The 18,731-nt window shown below is 34.9% G+C and overlaps 1 protein-coding gene across 5 annotated transcripts in view; it reads right to left on the reverse strand.

Annotated features, from left to right (window-relative positions):
• ADGRB3 (adhesion G protein-coupled receptor B3) overlaps window positions 1-18,731 on the reverse strand; it is a 458,877-nt gene that overhangs the window by 24,303 nt on the left and 415,843 nt on the right. For 4 of the 5 annotated variants that reach the window (XM_085217833.1, XM_085217831.1, XM_085217828.1 and 1 more), the window contains 7 exons: window positions 15,369-15,435; window positions 13,072-13,157; window positions 9,694-9,792; window positions 9,179-9,350; window positions 4,817-4,912; window positions 3,414-3,453; window positions 182-825 (listed from right to left, as the gene is read on the reverse strand). In XM_085217833.1, coding sequence (XP_085073959.1) covers window positions 182-825; window positions 3,414-3,453; window positions 4,817-4,912; window positions 9,179-9,350; window positions 9,694-9,792; window positions 13,072-13,157; window positions 15,369-15,435 — 1,204 coding nt within the window. The remainder of the gene's footprint in view (window positions 1-181; window positions 826-3,413; window positions 3,454-4,816; window positions 4,913-9,178; window positions 9,351-9,693; window positions 9,793-13,071; window positions 13,158-15,368; window positions 15,436-18,731) is intronic. The other variant, XM_085217832.1, reaches the window with a different exon arrangement.

Below are 18,731 nucleotides of genomic sequence, written 5' to 3' on the forward strand. Positions count from 1 at the left end.
TCTTGTTTTCTAGGTATAAACACTTATGATACCAAGAGAAATATGAACAGCAAGCATGATCCCAAACAATAATTTAGTCTGAATTAAAGCCTTAGCTTAGATCCGTTAGAAATAAACCACAACATTTTGTCTTACCATATGATTAGAACAACAGAGTATATAATTTGATTGTGTGACTGACCTCTAGAGAGCTCATTGATATTGTGGATCCAGTTTCACTTCTTGACAATCCTGCATTGTCATCCAGCTCTGAGGCAATGAAATTCTTTACTGCTGTGCGGGGCTCAAATGGCAAACTCTGCATATGTTCTTGGTTGGGAAGATGCTGGTCTAAATTGATATTAAATTGGTCCATTACAGAAGGATTCATATTGAATTCCGGATTAACTTTGTAGTGCAACAGCCTTTCATGAGGCAGAGTATCCATGCCTATATTGATTTTGCTCTCATCTTTCAGTGATGGCTGGGTATTTACTGAGCTTCTGGGCATGACTATGTAGTCGCTTTCTATCATCCGTTCTTGAGGATGGACAATGTCCATATCTGCACCTCGCAAATTATCATCAGTGCATAAATACACAGTCCTTCGCAACTCGCTGTTGTCTTTTTTCAAACATTGATTAGCCAGTTCACTCATACTCATGGGCATGTGAAGACCTGCTGGTTGCTGGATGATGACTTTGGAGATGATGTTTCCAGGCAAGGTAGAATAGCTCATTCCTTCGGGGTTTGGTCCCTTTTCTTCTTCTTCATCGTTTAGTGAAATTCTAGAAAGAGTTCCTGTTATAGTAGCTGCTCTGCAAGGTCCAATGTCTTTATGCAGAACTGTGGGTCAGAGAACAGACTTCTTACAACATGAAACCATGTCTGTAAAACACTACTTTTGCTTGTGGCATTATGTAATGTCCTTTACCATTGCATCTTTTTAAATACTTGATACTCGTTTGATAAATTTTATTTTATAAAAACTGTCTTAGAAAGGATTTTTATGAATTGATATATACTCTGAGCCTCAATCGTTTAAATAAAAGAAAACCAGCCCTTTGTTTTTTCCTGCTTCCTTGCATAAATATTAGGTGACCTGCAGCTTAACACAAGTTTTCCATGTAGAACTCAATTAAGGGTTTTTAAAACAAAAAACAAAACAAAACAAAACAAAAACACTATGACTTCTGTATTGCCATTATTAACTCCACATAACCTCTTGGAAAATGTCAAACAGACTGTAAGGCAGAATAATTTTGTCAATATGTCATAATGATCTATTGTAAGATTATAACTATGGACGTGTATTCCTGAGCTCCTAAAAGTTCTTTTTCACTGATTTTTTTTTTTTCCTAATGCTTTTTTGTGTTCAATGATTTTAAAAATAAAAGTGGGAAAAAAATTAACTGCATTAGGAAGGAATTCCATTGCTATCAGAAAGACATAATTTGCCACATCTGAAAAGGTTACAAATAGAATTATAGAATCATAGAATCACTGAATGGTTTGGGTTGGAAATGACCTTTAAGATCATCTAGTTCCAATCCCCTGCTATAGGCAGGAACACCACCAGTAGACCAAGTTGCTCAAAGTCGCATCCAGCCTGGCCTTGAATGCTTCTAGGGAGGGAACATCCACAACCTTGCTGGGCAACCTGTTCCAGTATCTCACCACCCTCACAGTAAAGAATTTCTTCCTAAATAAACATATATTATAAACCATTCATAATCCACTTTGATGTAATCCTTCATGATAATAGCTACTGCAACATCCAACAATTTTTTCTTACAGTAAGTTTTACATCTGAATGTTATCAATTCCAGAACAAAATACAAAATTTTCAGTAGCAAAAAATGATTCATTCAAAAGCACAGTATTCATCACAATCATTTCTCTTACAATTAAATACACATTTACAATTCAAGATTTGTAATGAAAGAAAAAGGTTAGGTAGTAAGAATGAAAAATTTTAGAAGTATCTAGTTACCGAGCTTGTTCCAATTGGGTGCAAGGATTTACTTGCCCTGATTTAAAATAGTATTTTAACTCAGATCAATACCAGCTTGTGCAATAAAATCTGTCTCATGGGCTGAGACAGTAAGATGACTAGAAGTATCTCAGGTGTTACATTCACATCACTTTTGGTAGCCTGAGGGCTCTAATGACCCAGATCCCCCAGTGCTTGACAGTTCATTGCTATGTTCCGAAGCAAGCAGCTCATAAATCAACCCACTCCTACTTCACACAGAACTGGTGCAGATTTTTCAATTATGTAGGGAACAATTTGCCTGTAAACAACAGTACACAAATATCTGATTCTGTGACAATTTACAACTCACACACCCTGTCATCCCAATCCATTTTCTTCAGTGCAGCATGGCTGCTGCATTGTTCCCAGCCAGACACTTCAACCAGTGACCTATTAATTTTTCATTAAAAGGAAGTGAAGTTAATTTTTTAACTAGTAAAACCAGTTCACAAATTTATTCAAAATTATTTCCCTACGGCTGGCTGCACAGCAGAGCTATGGTGGAAAAAGGTAAGAAGTGGGAGCAATGTAGATTAAAGCTGGATTTTTCCCTGCATTAGATAGTAACAGACATGCATTTATGTTACAGTGGATTATCCAGTCCCTTCAAAATACATGTGTATATTAAATCTAATGTATACAGTGAACAATTATTGTATTAAAATAAACAGAGCTGGCAGTTTTTTAAAGCTGGGTGAATGGAAACTCAAACTCCACCTTAATGAGATCAACCCTCTTGCTTTGCCATACAGACAGCAAAGACAGACTTTAGGTGGATGACACAGGACAGCTAAGTCCTGCATCTCCTGCCCTGACTCACTCTGCAGAGAAGTCACCCTCTCTCTTTTTCTCTCTTCACTGAAAATAAGGTTGTCTAGGTAAACTTACCTCCCTAGGAAAAACTCTCCTTTGGTATAATCTCCAAGAACTAAAAATTTCTATAGGGTTTGGAGGATTGTTTTTCACTGTGCTTTACTTAAGGAAGGTTGGAAAAAGAAAATAATAAAAAAGAAATTGCTTAAAATGTATTATGTTTTATATGTAGAGATAGGCAAAGTTGACAAGTTGAAAAACACACTACTGAAACGTCTACAAAAGAAAGTAGAATCCTATTTTATTTTCCTGACATCCTGTTCCTTAAACTACTGTTGGACTCACTTAGAGCCCCCAAAACACCCTTTTTAAAACTAACACCTACCCATGCATCCTTCATATACACAGTTTATATATTAATTAACTTATACATAGGTAATATATTCATATAGTGGCATCAATTCTTTTTCTTAAGATTTATAAATCTATGTCGTAAATAGTTAACACATGGAATTTTATATCTACTTCAGAAGGAACTAGTAAAATAATCATTTTTGTTAGCTAAATACTCCTCCAATATTCTTACCTGACCGACAAGCAATGTCCACGTCCTTTTCAAAATCAGTCTGTAACAAGAAACAGTGAACAACAGTTATTAATTGAAAACAAAGCCACAATACCTTTTTGCCAACTAGCGCTTCCAAAATGTCCTACTTACAGAGTCATAGTCTCTTAAAAGTGGTTTCTTGTTGCTGAGAAGGTGAAGTATATTGTTTTACAACAGCACAGCTTTACAAAGTTTCCTAAAGTATAACTGGGTGGTTTTCAAAGTATGCTTGCCTGACCAGAAAAAATAAAATAAAATAGGTGGAGGTAGAATATATAGCTTTAATAAAATTATACAGTGTATTTTTTAAAGTAAATATGGAAGAGTAACTACATCTCTTGGAAGGATCATCTCGAAGGAAGCTTTTCATAGTTATAAACAGAAAAACAGAAAACAGTCTGCAATACAAATTACTGTGAATAACTGTAATCCAATTAGTCCACCCTGTCTGAAACTTCATTAATTTATTATGGAGTGTTTATCTGTTATACAGCATTATGCCCATCCTGGCTACTAATGCAATAAAGTAAACTTTGTATTCCTTGAAAAAAAACGTAATTTATTTCAATGAGTAAAATCATATTGTAAGTAGTACAATCAGTAAAAGTTGAAAATCTAAACACAGCTTTTCCAGTTAAACAAAACTATTTGTCCTGGTATAGATTTCGGGTACTTTGCAATTACTTTTTAAAATTTCCATTAAGTTTATTAAATAATAATTAAAAAAATAACAAAACTGACCTCCTTCTTGCTCATAAAGTCCAAAGGGAAAATTCTTACTTAATTCATCACTTTTTCAAGGGCAACTGAATGCATGTTTTAGGGCATGATCCTATCTCCATCCATTATAATCAAAGGCAGTCATTGAAAATGAAAGGGCAGATATGCAACATACTAACTATCAATATAAGTAAATCCAAATTGTCATAATAATCCATTCACTATCTTAATAATCCAAGTAACTAGACAGATTTCCCTTTAGGGATCTCTAGCACTTACTCCTTGTTTGAATTAGTTTTAAGAAGAACATTTTTCAAGAATTTGTGAAGGGAAGATTCCCAGATGCACCAGTGCTCTTTATACCAGTGGTAGAAAAAAATCGTATGTCATTAGATTATTATTTTCCTTCTCACATGTAAAAATCTTATGTCATGATGAAAAGCGGTGGAGGATACTAATGCATTGTGCTCAGCAGAATGATCACACAGATAATTTAAAACTTGCTAAGAGGTTTAAGCAAGGAGGTAACGACCTAACAGACTAAAGCTTAAAAATGGTGTTAAAATTCCAGCTGTGCATACTTGCCATGTACAGTAATGCAAGTTCTTTTCTTTTGGCTAAGAATACTAATTTAGTAATCAATGATAAAAATAAAAGCTAACCATGATTTGAGCATGTCCATTAGGAAAAGAACTTGAAGAATCTGCATTGATTGGATCCTGGCAATTTCTTAGTCGACATCTGAATGCATCTTGAACCTGTGAAAACAATAACTTATACTGATTCCTGTGAAACAACATGTACTCTGCACAAGCACATTTGAGGAAATATCTTTTCACAGAGAATACTTTTTTGTTTTGAGCAGAGTGCATGTCTAAGAAAATATTACTATGCAATACTTTTGTCAGAAATATGTAATTCAGCAAAGAGACACGTTTAAAAAAAAATGCAGTTCCTGTTTTCTGGCAGTTGAAAGCAAAGATATTTTGCTGAATTCTCACACATACCACAATACGGACAGCAAGACAACTTTGGGAACAGAAAGGAATATTTTTATCAACAGTTTGAAAGTATACAGAGAATATTTTTTTGAATGCAAAACCAATTTTGTTCCATTTCTTTACATATTCTCAGATGTATTCCAAGACAGTAATAAAATCTAAATATGAATACTTGGATTTTGATTCCATAAATACAAGTATCCATGTTAGCAAACAGTTGGCAAGATGTAACTTGGAAAACAGGAACTTCCTTGGGTGACTTCCAGTCAAGACAAACTGGTATCACTTATTCTTTGAATACAAAAATACTCTGAATGGAATGCCTAGAAAAATCTACATTTCATTTATTATCTGTAGAATTGCTTGATGCCTAATTCAGAATAATTAAATGGTAGAAAATCAAATCCCGCTCACGGACGTTTTTGAATAGCAGAAGAGGATAATTCAATAATTGTTGTTGATGAAAAGGCATCTCCTTTTAGTACATTGTATTCAACTGCAAACTGTTTATAAGCTTTCATAAAAAGGAAAAAATGAATCAAAGAAAAAAAGATTTATTTTTGTTATTAGGTAGCATTATTTTAAAGTACTTAACCCTTAAATGAGTAAGTGTGCTCGACAGTAACTGGTACAGATGAAGAAAGACTAATACAGAGTAGAAAGGTGGAAAAAAGCAAGGTTCTGTTTTGGACTGATTTAAAAACACCAAGACTTCCCACATGTGGTAATATAGTGTGTGTCTGGCCCGTATTGTGACTCGGATTCTGATTTTAGGCACTACCCTTACTGTGGTTTTGCATATGTTTGACATTAATTCAATTTGTCATCTTGCAATTGTTGCAAATTTAATCCAAATCTTCTCTCGCTATATCAACTCAAGTCACACTCCAGAATCCATGCTCTTGGATAAGCACTGGCACAGTGGTTGGACAAAAACCCAAAAATCTTATCTTCTAAAGCATGCTGAATCTTATCTCAAATCTCATGATAATTGACTCCTTCAGAACATACTATGTGACCTCTCAGCTTATGCAGTGATCCTCTTTGTTTTTGGGACTGGTGTTGGGACCTGTGTTCATGTAGCTTCCCTGGTTCAGGTAGCTCTAGAGTTCACAAAAATCTCCTGCCCTACTTTCCCTACTTCCTAGTAGTGAATCCCAACACTAGGATTCTCTTACATGTGCATGTTTCTTACAGTATTTCTGAAGGGCAAGCTGCATATGATTTGAACATGTCACCAGAATATAAAATATCACTGCATTCACCATATTGACATACGTTGCAACTTCCACGTGGCCTCACATAAGTCAGAAATAGAAAGTTGAGCTGCCTAAATACTGGCTTGTTCTGAATGTCTTGCTCAAATTTGTTGCTAGAATTGGTTAAGATTGTGCTGTCTTCACTTCTTTCTTTGAAGCATAATCTTGTTTCCCCCATGCCTTCTAACATCAAGTTACAATATTTTCTTAAAGCGAGGCAGAGCAGGAAAGACAAGTGTGATGAACGTGCAGATACCATGGAAGTAGTTTCCTTAGCAACAGTAACCCTAAGCTTTCATAACTTACTCTCTTTCTACTCATGTGCTTTTCTTTTTTTTTTCTGCAATACGGAAATACAGGCTTTAGATGCCAATGATGCATTTAATCTAAACGCGCTGCAGTCAGCAAGGCACAGTTAAAGGAGAAAACATATGTGGGTTATTCCCATCACCAGAAGGAACAGGAATTATACAGTATGATTGAAATTAGCCTTAGACATTCTCATGTTCAAGCAGGTCAGACAAAATAGTTTGCTTTGATGGAAAAGAAGCTTCAGCACTCCTCTTTCCTGTCAATCTTTTTCTGTGACATATACCTCATCCTCTTCCAGTGCTCAATTAGATATTCAAACAGCAAGAAGAGAAAAAAAAATATATAAATACCAGGCTCTCTGGACTATGAAGGAGATTTAAAGCAATAATACCTGAGTCTTAATTTGCATTTTTCTTTCCTACTTTGCAATTGATTTACAAGAGACCTTGTGCTTAGTAAGTATAACGTTTATCTTAGAAGTTACAGAAATGAAGTATAGAAAGATTTAATGTCTTTCCAAAAGATCTTGAATTGATGTAGGGCAGAAGTAGACACAGCACATCATGCAGTTCTCTTCTAGTTGTATGTCTTAGTCAACCCTCTGGCTCCTCAGTGCAGCCCTTGTCACATAAGATCATTGATATAGTATACTACTGAAAGTAAAAAATGTTTCTATCATTTATGTTTATATTGTATGACTAAAGGGAAATAAGAGGGTTTTATCTATATAGCTTTAAAAGTCTTTGTCTTCTTGTATTGCAACAACAATAAGGGCACAGTAAAACAGGGCTGTCTTCTTCTTTGTTTGAATTTTATGGTGATTTATTCTGCTTCACATTTTCTTCCTGACAGTCAGAATTACTGTTTTGCCTGTGCTGGTACGCTATAAATATTAGATCAATCCTATAGGCTATAACTGAGATAGCTTTGTAGCTGTCATCAAGAATGACAAATATGTTGGCAGAGATTCTCTGACATGCACTGGCAGAGCAAAAATCTTTTGCAGACAACAGAAGGTAATAGACTACTCTTTCATCTGGGGAGATACCTTGTGAAGTGCAAAGACTTCATTGCACACTGTGCATGATGTCCTATCTCGGCTTCCACAAGGACTCAACAAAGGATCTCTAGAACTAGACTAGAAAGCAAGGGTTGCTAGAGTCAGAATGAAACACAAATTAGTTATGTCTCCTTCTGTGTAGGAACTTCTTGAAACTAACAAATGTGTCTTTGCTGTTGCAAAGTGGTCCAAACAAGTGCAGACCATACACATCTTTGTAAAAAAAGTGTAGTAAATCTTCTTTCCTCTTCTTGAAGAACTGTTTAATTATTTTCTTTTCACATAAGAAAATTTGATTTTAATTAGTTACTTAGATATTTTGCCTACACTTTAAACCTAGAGGACTAGAGAAGATGAAATGTGTTATACGAAATAGAGTTCAACCAGTACAGTGTAGGTTTCTTTGTCTTCCACTACTATCAACATTTTGATTTCAGCTAATCTATTTTTAAATGTGGAGAAATTGTCTCTATATCTTCACTTCTATCAAACTTGTCATGATTGAAAAGAAAACTCCATCTTCTTTTTTGATAAGGGGCAATCATATCAAAAGTAGGGGCTTTTAGAGCATCATATTCTCTACATAGGAATGGAAAAATGCTGTAGAAAATAGTGTCTATGTGGACATGAGCTCTGTAAAAAGATATGCTGATGGAACAGGGCTACCTCTCTCCAGTGCAGCTCCATTCAACAGATTTTTGACAGATTCTCCTAATTCCACAGATCTGGAAAACTTCTTTCAGTAAAAGTGTTGGGCTGGTTAGTAGTTTAGATTGTTAATGAAGTTGTCACCAGTCAGGTTAAAGAGAATTTATGCAGTTACTCTGATGTTAGATTTTAGCTGCAAAGGGCAGTGCAGAGATACTAATTTCTCCTTGCTCTTCCCTAAATGTTATCTCTCTCTGACTGCATTTGAATACATTATCACCAGAACGTGTAGAAGATGAAAGGATAGCTCTCTACACCAACCTGTCATCTCCATATCTCCTCTTTCAGGGACGATATGTGCAGAAATAATTTTGCATTTGAATTCGTGTTAGAGATTGTAAAAATCTATAGCTTTTGTTCTTCAAGAAAAGGACATTTCTGTTAGCATTTCCCTATATTCATGATAGTGGAAAAGCTTAACACTTGGAAATAAACTGAATTTGGGATTGACTGAAAGCCACTTTTAATCGAGTGGGTACAGATTTGCACTGAACATGACAGTCTGTATTTGGAATTAATTGATCCTTCCCACTCTCTTTCACTTGTTCCTCTCCATGTCATCATAAAACATTTTAATCTTTCCATGAAATATATTTCTGCTGAGGAAGCTTAACATAACATTAAAGAACAGTTAGAGATTAACAGGAACACAGTCCATTAGAAAACTGGGAAGCCATTCCTCACCTCCCTTCGGAGAATACAATGGACCATGACAATAACAAAGCCTTGTAATGAATCAAATACTGCAAAAAGTATCTGAAATAATATTGATCGTTTGTCTGTCATAGCCAGAACTGCAGACATCCAAGTCAAGGCCAGAAGAGGCAACACCACGCAGGAGCTCCAAAGGGATGCCCTGTGAAAAAAAGAGAAAAGCAGCACTGTAAAATTATTAAAATAGAAAATAGAAAAAATGAATGCTCACTTTTAAAATAAAACATATTTAAGGATGTCACTGTATCTAGTTAACTTGAAAATCACAGACAAGTATGTAACAGTGTTGGTACTTTATGTTCTAAAAAACATCCTGTATTCGGTTAATAAACACAGTTGCAATTTTTTTTCTTGTTGTTAAAAAGTATTTAAATGTGCTCAGCACTCTATACAGTGTTAGCAAACATAGTTGTCATCATCAAACTATTGTCTCACATGCACTGTATAAAATTTGTAACAAGAAGATGTAAATGATCAGGACTAACATGGCATTACTGGCGGTGGTGGCTGACAAAGCTGTTGTTGAAACTACTCCACACTTGGCACATTTGAGCGTCAAACCGCTATGAGGCTCACTCATCTGACTGCAAACAAACAGAACACCCACAAAAAGAACAAAATATTGAATTGTCACCAAAAAACGTTGTTACTGAAATTTAGCTTTTAAATATGATGTCATGCAGAAAAATAAGTAGACTTATTCAGAATGAATGCTCTATGTTGTTGCAGAACTGTATGCCACACTATTATTATTAGCTTTAAATATTAATGCTATGGGGCTTCACTTCATGCAGACTCTGTTTCTTCCATTTAATCTAAAAAAGGCCCCAAATATCTTGTGATCAAAACTGCTCAGTACAATGAAGTAAACATAAGCACGTGCTAGGATTGATATACAAAGTGAAATCCCTCTATTCAGACCTGTTACAACTGTTGTACTTGAGAAAGACTATAAGACACAAATAAGAGAGTATGAAGTACACACCATTACAGACCATTAATAGAGAAAGAAATCCACAATATGTATTCAAGCATCAAACCAACATTGGCAGACTGTTTAGTTAGATTTGAATGGCCCACTAAAATCTGGAGTTATTTTATTCATGCTGAATGATGGTCTGAATACAGGGCTTGAAATGTATGGATCTGATGAAATAAATATCGGTTGGTACTGAAAAAAGGGTGAGCTGTTTTGTATATTAATAAAACACAGTACACAAGCATTAAGCTCAAAGTGTTTGTACAGATAATTGTACCTCAGCACCTGTCAGAAGAGTTAAAGGGCAAAATCATGGAATTTAATATTTCTTCAAAATACAACACATACACAACTTCCTGAGTTGACTAAATAAATACTCTTGCTATTCCTTCTTTGTCTGCTGTCAAAACCAGGAATAGCCATAGCTAAGACATGACAGGAAAGATATTCTGAGCTGGAAAATGTGATCATGATGAAAAAAAAGGTAAGACTTCAGGTTCTTTCCAAATTATTTCAACTAAATGAATGCCTTTTTATAGCCAAACTCAAGATTCACATGACTTCAAACACTGATCTTCATTAGCTTCAATTTTGAGAAACCAAATTAAGATTTTCCATAAAAACAAACGTGCAGAGCCATGACCATGTGTAAGTTGACTGTGGGGATTGAAAAGAACTCTGTCTCTACAGATTTACACCAATTAAAAATCTGTGTTGATGAACGAGCAAGAAACATGCCATGGGTAAGTTTAAGCTAAGTTTTGGAAAGCACTCTCTGTTTTTGTTACACAATACTTCACTGTTATTAGACTACCACCTCTTTAGAAATGATAGATTTTTTTTATAGATCTGTTCTGGACCTTGTAAATAATAATAGAGCTTGATATATATGTTAATCCAATCTTTCTGTCTGGTTTTACACATACGCTATATGACAGAAGAATGACTGAGATCCATCAAGACAACATATTGTATTCTTCTTTCACTTGTTTATTCACCCTGTGTTTATTAAAATGAGAAAATGAGTCAGTATATTCTACCTGATTCACTGCTTCAAATCCTACATAAATGATTTCCACAGCTGAACATTTGAAAAGTGTTGGGTCCAATATGTGCCATAAAGAAAAAAGCTGCTCTCCTGAACAAAAGATATTTGAAAAAAATGAGATGCAAAGCCCTTTCTACCAGAAGCCATGTGTTGCAGAAGCTCCTGTGTCCCAAAGAATGACTCAAGACTTCACCCGCCAGCTAGTAGTTACCAAACCACCATTCACAGAATCACAGAATTACAGGTATTGGAAGGGACCACTACGATTGAATCGAATGCAACCCCCCTGCTAAAGCAGGTTCTCTACAGGAAGTCACAAAGGTAGGCATCCAGATTGGTCTTGAATATCTCCAGAGAAAGACTCCACAAATTCCCTGGACAGCCTGTTCCAGTGCTCTGTTACCTTCACCAAAAAGTTCTCCCACATATCTGTGTGGAAAATCCAGTGTTCCAGTACAAACTGGAAGGTTATTTCTCCTAGTCCTATCACTACACACTACTGAAAAGAGTCTGACCTTGTGCAGTTGCCTCCCACACTTTAGATATTTCTTAAGATCGATCCACTGTCAGTCTTCTTTAGGCTGAACAGCCCCAGGTCTCTCAGCTTTTCCTCTTACAAAAATTGTTCCAGGCCCCTCATCATCTTTGTTGCTCTCTGCTGGATTCTTTCTAGGAGATCCCTGATTGTTTCTTGATTAGAGCATCCTCATATATACTCAGAAAAGCTTGCTTCTGACAACAATTTCTAGTTCTCTATTCATTTACTTTAAAATAAAATACCTATTCACTGTTTCTCACTGTTAGAAAACAAGTTACTTGTTTCATCAGGAAGTAGATTATAGGCAAATAGATTTATATAGCCTACAGTTGAGTAGCTGAAAAAAATAATTCAGTTAAATTTAAGCTTAGGCATCCTTAGAAAATGTACAATGCAAAACTTACAGCTGATCCAGCTCCTGAAGTCATTGGAATTAGATCAGCTATGAATGTGATTTGTTGAATAATAAGTTAGTGCTGCTGTTATAATGCTTTAGTTTTCATTAAAATTATTACAAAGTTAGAGATATCGATGCAGCAATGTAGACAAAAGTAAGGTTAAGAAGTTAATACGTTGTAATGAAACAGCATAGAATGAAAGCTTCATTGTCATTCACTGGTTTTTGATACCACTACATTTTTTCTCGTCATAACTGAGATACTTTGAATGTAAATGCAAATAAATAGTCATTAACCCAGGATTTGCATTTACTTATTCTTTTTATTTTTTTTTCCAATTTTCAAATTCTGATGCATTAATTTATAGTATAGGTATTGACATGGATGTCAGAAAGTAGGTAAATTCTTCACAGATTCAAGACTGGCAGAATAGCACTAACCTCAGTAAGAACTATGTTGCTGTAATGTGTATTTTATACCAGTTTACACAAATGAGTAACATTTCCCACCACAATAATTAAAGTTGGCAGCCAGACAGAAAAATAATCAGTTCCTTCAGTAAACATTATTCATGAAACTATTTTCCGAACTGCAACAAGTTTCAGTGTATGACAGTCTTGTGAAATCTCCTCAGATTTGTTTAATCTTCATCCTTAATACTGCTGTACTTGTGTTTTATTATGTTTAGTTTATTTAGTTGCATTCCTTCAAAATAATGCAACTACAGCTTTTGAGATGAATAGAATCTGTTAGACACGCTACTACAACGGTATAAATGTTCAAAGAACAATCAAATGCATTTTTGGGGAATATCTGTAATTGGAAGTCATTGCTACAATTTGAATATGCTTTAAAGAACAACCCCACTTCTATTAAAATAACCCCACGATTGTTTCTTACCCCGCTCTGTGTTTGAGCTTTTTATCTAGGATCCCATCTCTGGAAACAAGTTTATTAAATACCAAAATGCCAATCACCATGTTGACCTGTCAAACAGAAACAAAAACAAAAACAAAAACCAACAAAACAGTAGATCATTTTCTGAAAGAAAATAATTTACCCTGTTACATCAGTAAATGGCTCTTTCAAGCCTGCAATGTGCCCCTTGTTACACTTCTGAGTATGTCATCAGGAAAGATGTGACCATCCCCAAATACACCAGAAGTGCATATTCTCAGGAGGGTCATACATAGGCCTGCTGCAAGAGGCTTATTTTTGAATCTTAAATTATGTCTGGTACCAAGTTATATACATGTCTGCTGGCCAGAAACTCAACTAATACAGCTTTAATACTTCCCAAACATAATTGCAATTATATTTTCTATTCCAGGAAAACCACACAGCATTGCATTTGAATTGACCAGGGCAGACCTGGTTAGTGCACACAAATGACAGTAGCCAACTTTCTTTTCAAGCTCTTAATGTCCACATGGATGTCCTCAATTATGTAGAACCAGCCTGTGGTTTTCCATACACTCCTGCACATCACTGTCTCTGTCATTCACTAAAATGCCAATCATGAGCCTTGTAGTCTGATCCTTTTTTGGGGGGGAGCAGGAATGGGGTGTGTGGGGGTATATGAATGCCTTAGGTAAATCTCTTTATCTCCATTTAAGTACATAGTATTGTGCCCACATACATCACTTGAGGATTTAACCTAAAAAAATTTCCAAATGCTTTGGCAGTCAGACTTTGGCACTTGATGAACGTACTAATGACACTTAATGGACAACTTAGTGACTGTTATTATCCATTTGTAATATTGATCAGAATTCAATGAAGCTATCCTGCAAAGCCCCATGAAAAGGTAGTATCAAGTATTCAATGTATTAAAAAAAATGATCTTTGTTTGTCTGATTATAGAAGTGTGATCCTTTTTCTTCCTTTCATACAGATTTTCCAAGACCTCTGCCAAAATCCCTAATTGTTGCCAGTCTGTCCTACCAACTTTTTTCAGTTATTCTTATTATCCCTTTATTTTTGGCATTTACATTTTCCAGCTGATGCTATATAATTATTTTGCTTCGTACACTTAGGCTTAAGTGGCTGCATAGAACAGCTCCTTGCACAGCCATGAGCTAATGGCAGGGCAAACTGTGACTGTGAACTTCAAACATCTCTGAACAAAGCTTGCCAATTACAAAGAGAACATACAGTTCCATGAGAAAATTATGCCTGGCTTTTTGTAAACATCCTTGGCTCCTCAATCATGGTGTGGGACTGTGAGTTGTACAAAAGGATCCTGGCTTGACTCCAGACAACGATGAGACAAACTACGGAAGTAGTAAACATCCATTTCAGGATAATCTTTGTGGCTAAATGGCTTTATCGTTGATGACTACTAAGGCTGATTCCTTTTTGAAAGTGAAAATCAGACATAACTGAGATTGATGGAGCTATCCTAGTATGAAATTGGTGCAAGGAGAAGAAGAATTAGATACAAAATCTATAATCTCCTTTCCAGAAAAATGTGAAACAAATTATTGTATAAAATTTATACAGATTGCAGAGCAGACAACCGATAGCCAGTGACACACATAGGGTGCAATTCTTCTTACTCTAAATTCAATTCTTGAAATACTTCTTTTGAGCCTTAAAAATCCATATTTTTCTCCACTGACAGTGATATACATCTGGAATAATCAGCATAGATGCAGAAATCTACATTGCAGATGTCTACAATTAGACAAAGTGAATCCTACAGCTAAATACATTTCCAGAGATGTGGAATATTAATACACAAATCAGTAACATTTCCCAGTTATGATGACTTTTTCTTTGCCTTGAAAAGCAGTAGCCATGGAGAACTCGCTGGCTAGTTCCACTCCTCCTGCTGCTTTTGCTGGCACAGCATTATACTGCCAAGCAGCACTCTATCAAGACTGTCACTGAACTTCACAAGGCAGTGACAATTATGTAGATGCTACTGATAATAACTAAGTGATGCCTGTAACAAGTTTACTGTGCCACCAATCAGTACATAATTCTTTCACAGCTTACTGTGTAAACACGAAGTTAAAACTGGTATAACAATGTGATACAATTAAGTGAATCATGCATTCAAAATACAGGAGGTGTTAAGCTGAGCTCAATATTCACAGCAAAATTCAATTGTTTGGAATGGCTAAGCCTTTATAATTTAAAGAGCATATTCCACCATTTCATATGAATATACTGGAAATGATATTAATGTTTACCAAGACAACAGCAGCTGCAGGTCCAACGAAAGCGTAAAGTAGCCCTCCTTCAAGAGACAGCCAACAGCTAGAAAAAACATTAGAGAAGAACTAACACAAATTAAAAATAAGTATAACAGATTGACAAGAAAGCATTAATAATTGCTACAGCATACGCTTGTTCTGTTTTATGCTCAATCAATACGTAGAGATAGAGATATAGAGAAGATAATTAAATGGCTTAGTTGGTATGATGTTGTAGACAGTTGAAAACTGATTTCTATTACCAATTGCTAATGTTTCAAAAGTTTAAATGCAAATTTTACATATTCTGAAATCTATTATGAACATTATGTAAAATAAATTTGTTAATCCTTGCCAAATATTCTCTAACCATATGTGAAGATTTAAATGAACAGGACTTGCCTATCTATATAACATCTGACAGATGAATACTTAAAACAGTGAATGGTCAAATACCAATAACATGGAAGTTGATTAAAACCACGTTTCTATATATTCTCACTTAAGTCATTTAGGAATTGCTATTAAGACTAGATCATACAGACAACATTCCTGTTAAAGAAAATTCATTATATATAGTTTAACCACTCTATATTCTCTGGAATATTTTGCAAACAATTTAAATGCATATTTTAAAGCATATGAAAACTGTATTTTCTGGTGAGCTATTCATCTTGCAGACTTTATCACACTGCATCAGAGCTTTCACTGAAAACCATCAGATTTCCAAACACAGAGCGCTTACAGATTCAAATTCTAAATATTTGATACACCACGATGTAAAGCTTTACATATCTGCAAAAGATCAGGAGCTTCACACTGAAGTAAATGCAGCTGTGCTATTTTCTCAGTGATTACATATTCAAAGAATTGCATGTTTATTTGAATGCATGATCACACCTACATATAAGAAAATTCAAATATATGCATTCAAACAATTAACTTGGATCTCACATTCAGAAACATTCACATCAGAACCATACATATTTTACTTAATTTCCAGTGCTCTTTTTGTGCTTTTGAAAACAACGTAAAGTAAATGCAAATGCATCATAATAGTCTGTTACGGCTGGAATTTCAATTTCAAAGAATAAAACTGTTCCCCTTTGCAGTGAAGATGTGAAATCTGCCTCATGAACCCAGCTGCATCAAGGTGCTAAATACTGGAAAAATAAACTGATATAAGTAATTTATATCTCATTCACTGTTAAAAAGGTAATAAACACCAAGATAGTCTATATTCCCCCACCCCCCAAAAAAGAAAATTATTAACATTTTTGTAATTTTTGTAAAGTCTAAGAAAAATGCTTTCAAAATGTAATGCAATTTTAATTTCTTATTTTTCAAGAACCTTACGTCATTTGTTATGAGAGACTGAGAGCACGACCTTCTGAGAATGGATGTGTTCACAGTGCGTTTCCTTACCATTATTAGTGAAAAAGACTGCTGTACATTACTAAAACCTATAATTTAAATGTTCAAAATTATTAGTAAATAGAAACATCAATCCATGAAAACTGTTGACTTATTTTGACTTATAATTTCAATTACCTGTGCTGAATAAAATGTCAGTGGTTTCTTTCAATACAGAGGAAAATGTTTTAGCCACACAGGTCTTTAAGACAAGGAGAGAATTCTTCCTTATATTCTCAGTGAAAAAGAATGTTCAGAAGAGTAACTTCCATTTAAAAACAGGGCTAGAAGAGGTTGTATTCTTTTCTTTTACAATCTGATTTTTCAGCAATTAGGATTTTCAACAATCTAATGTGATTTTTTTACAACATTCCCAATATCTGCCAATCAATGTCTCTGAAATGCACGTTCCCCAACTTTTTCCACAGAAGAATTTTGAAGACAGACTTTCATGTTCTTTCTTATAGTACAAGGCAATTGCTGCCAACTCTTTTAGCATTTTTCATTTTTCTCTTTTTCTTTGATCTAATAGCCTTTTTTCCCCCAAAAAGCTTCATAGTTGTTTTTATTATGTTCTCCAATTCTGTTTTTTTTTCCCCTGCTCTTCACATGCTGAAAGCCATATAAATTGATTAGTATAAGAGCATCTACTAGTGGTTTTATGGAGCCCTGTTGCATGGTCATAAAATTCTGCTGAGTGATGAAGCATCTGTAGACTTGCTCCTGTGTCCTGCACATTTTGTACATTTTGTAGTGTTTGATGCTCTCTGGGAGAATGCATCCTTCTCTTAGGATCATATAACTATAGAAGAATTTTAAATTTTTCTGATATAACAAATTCCTGAAAGTTATCTGCAGCACTGATTAATATATCTATCTCACTGTATGTATATACATCAGCAGGTCTCACAGGTTTACTAACTGTAACTTACAGTAGTTGTACTTTCATAGCTCTCATCATCTGAGGAGAGGTAGTTTAAATATTTATTAAATCCACAGAAATACTTGGAAAAAATATCCAAGTTTTAGGCTAATATTTTCAAATAGCTTGTTACTGTGTTTTTTTCTTTTTCAAATTATTTTTGGGGTATTCCTTCAGTTTCTGTATTTGCATCAGTACAACTGTCTGTGTGAAATAAAATTTTCACATGTGGTTTTGAATGTACAGTAATGCAACTGTCCAATAATTATAGCTGAGTGAAAAAGACAGAAATCAGATACTGTTATCATGGAGTTGGGTCAAGTATGAACAATTCAAGCCAATCTCTTCAGCCACACCATACTATGAACCTGGGATCAGTTTCAATGAACTTTGGGCCTCCCTTCCAGTCAAACTTTCCGTGTGGGGGACTAGAATCAATCACTTTATTTTCATTTAATTTTCTCTATTTGGAAATTTTGTTTTGTTTTGGTTTTTGGTTTTTGGTTTTGTTTTGTTTTGTTTTCAAAAATAGCATCTTAAAAATTAGGAAAACTTTGCAACTGGATGCACTTCTGATAGTGGCATATGTTTAACTGAATGTAGCCAAATGGGCCAAAAATTCACAAGCAGTTCAAAAGTGCTTTTGAAAATAGCACAGGTGCTCTGCTTTCATATGGCCTTACAGTTACAGGTCATAACTATTCATTGCCTTCTACAGTGGTGATATGTTGTCCCATATGCTGATAGGATTCCATTCCTTACATTCTTTTCTTTTTACCATTGTGTTGTCAAGTGGTAAGAAAATGTTTTTGCAAGTGAAACAAGAGCTGCATTATGATTCCATTTGTTCCATGTACACCTCCTCTTGTGCTTTTGTTCTATGGCATTGTGTCACTTCATTTTGGATAGAAGGACAGAAGCCGGTATGTGTACAGAGACCTACTCTATTTCACTTTCCAGGTCACTCTAAATGAATGATTCGTTGCTCTGCCTGAATATTTCACTATATCTTCTGTTAAAAATGT

The sequence above is a fragment of the Meleagris gallopavo genome, chromosome 2, assembly GCF_905368555.1.
Source record: "Meleagris gallopavo chromosome 2, MGAL_WU_HG_1.1, whole genome shotgun sequence".
Taxonomy (NCBI): domain Eukaryota; kingdom Metazoa; phylum Chordata; class Aves; order Galliformes; family Phasianidae; genus Meleagris; species Meleagris gallopavo.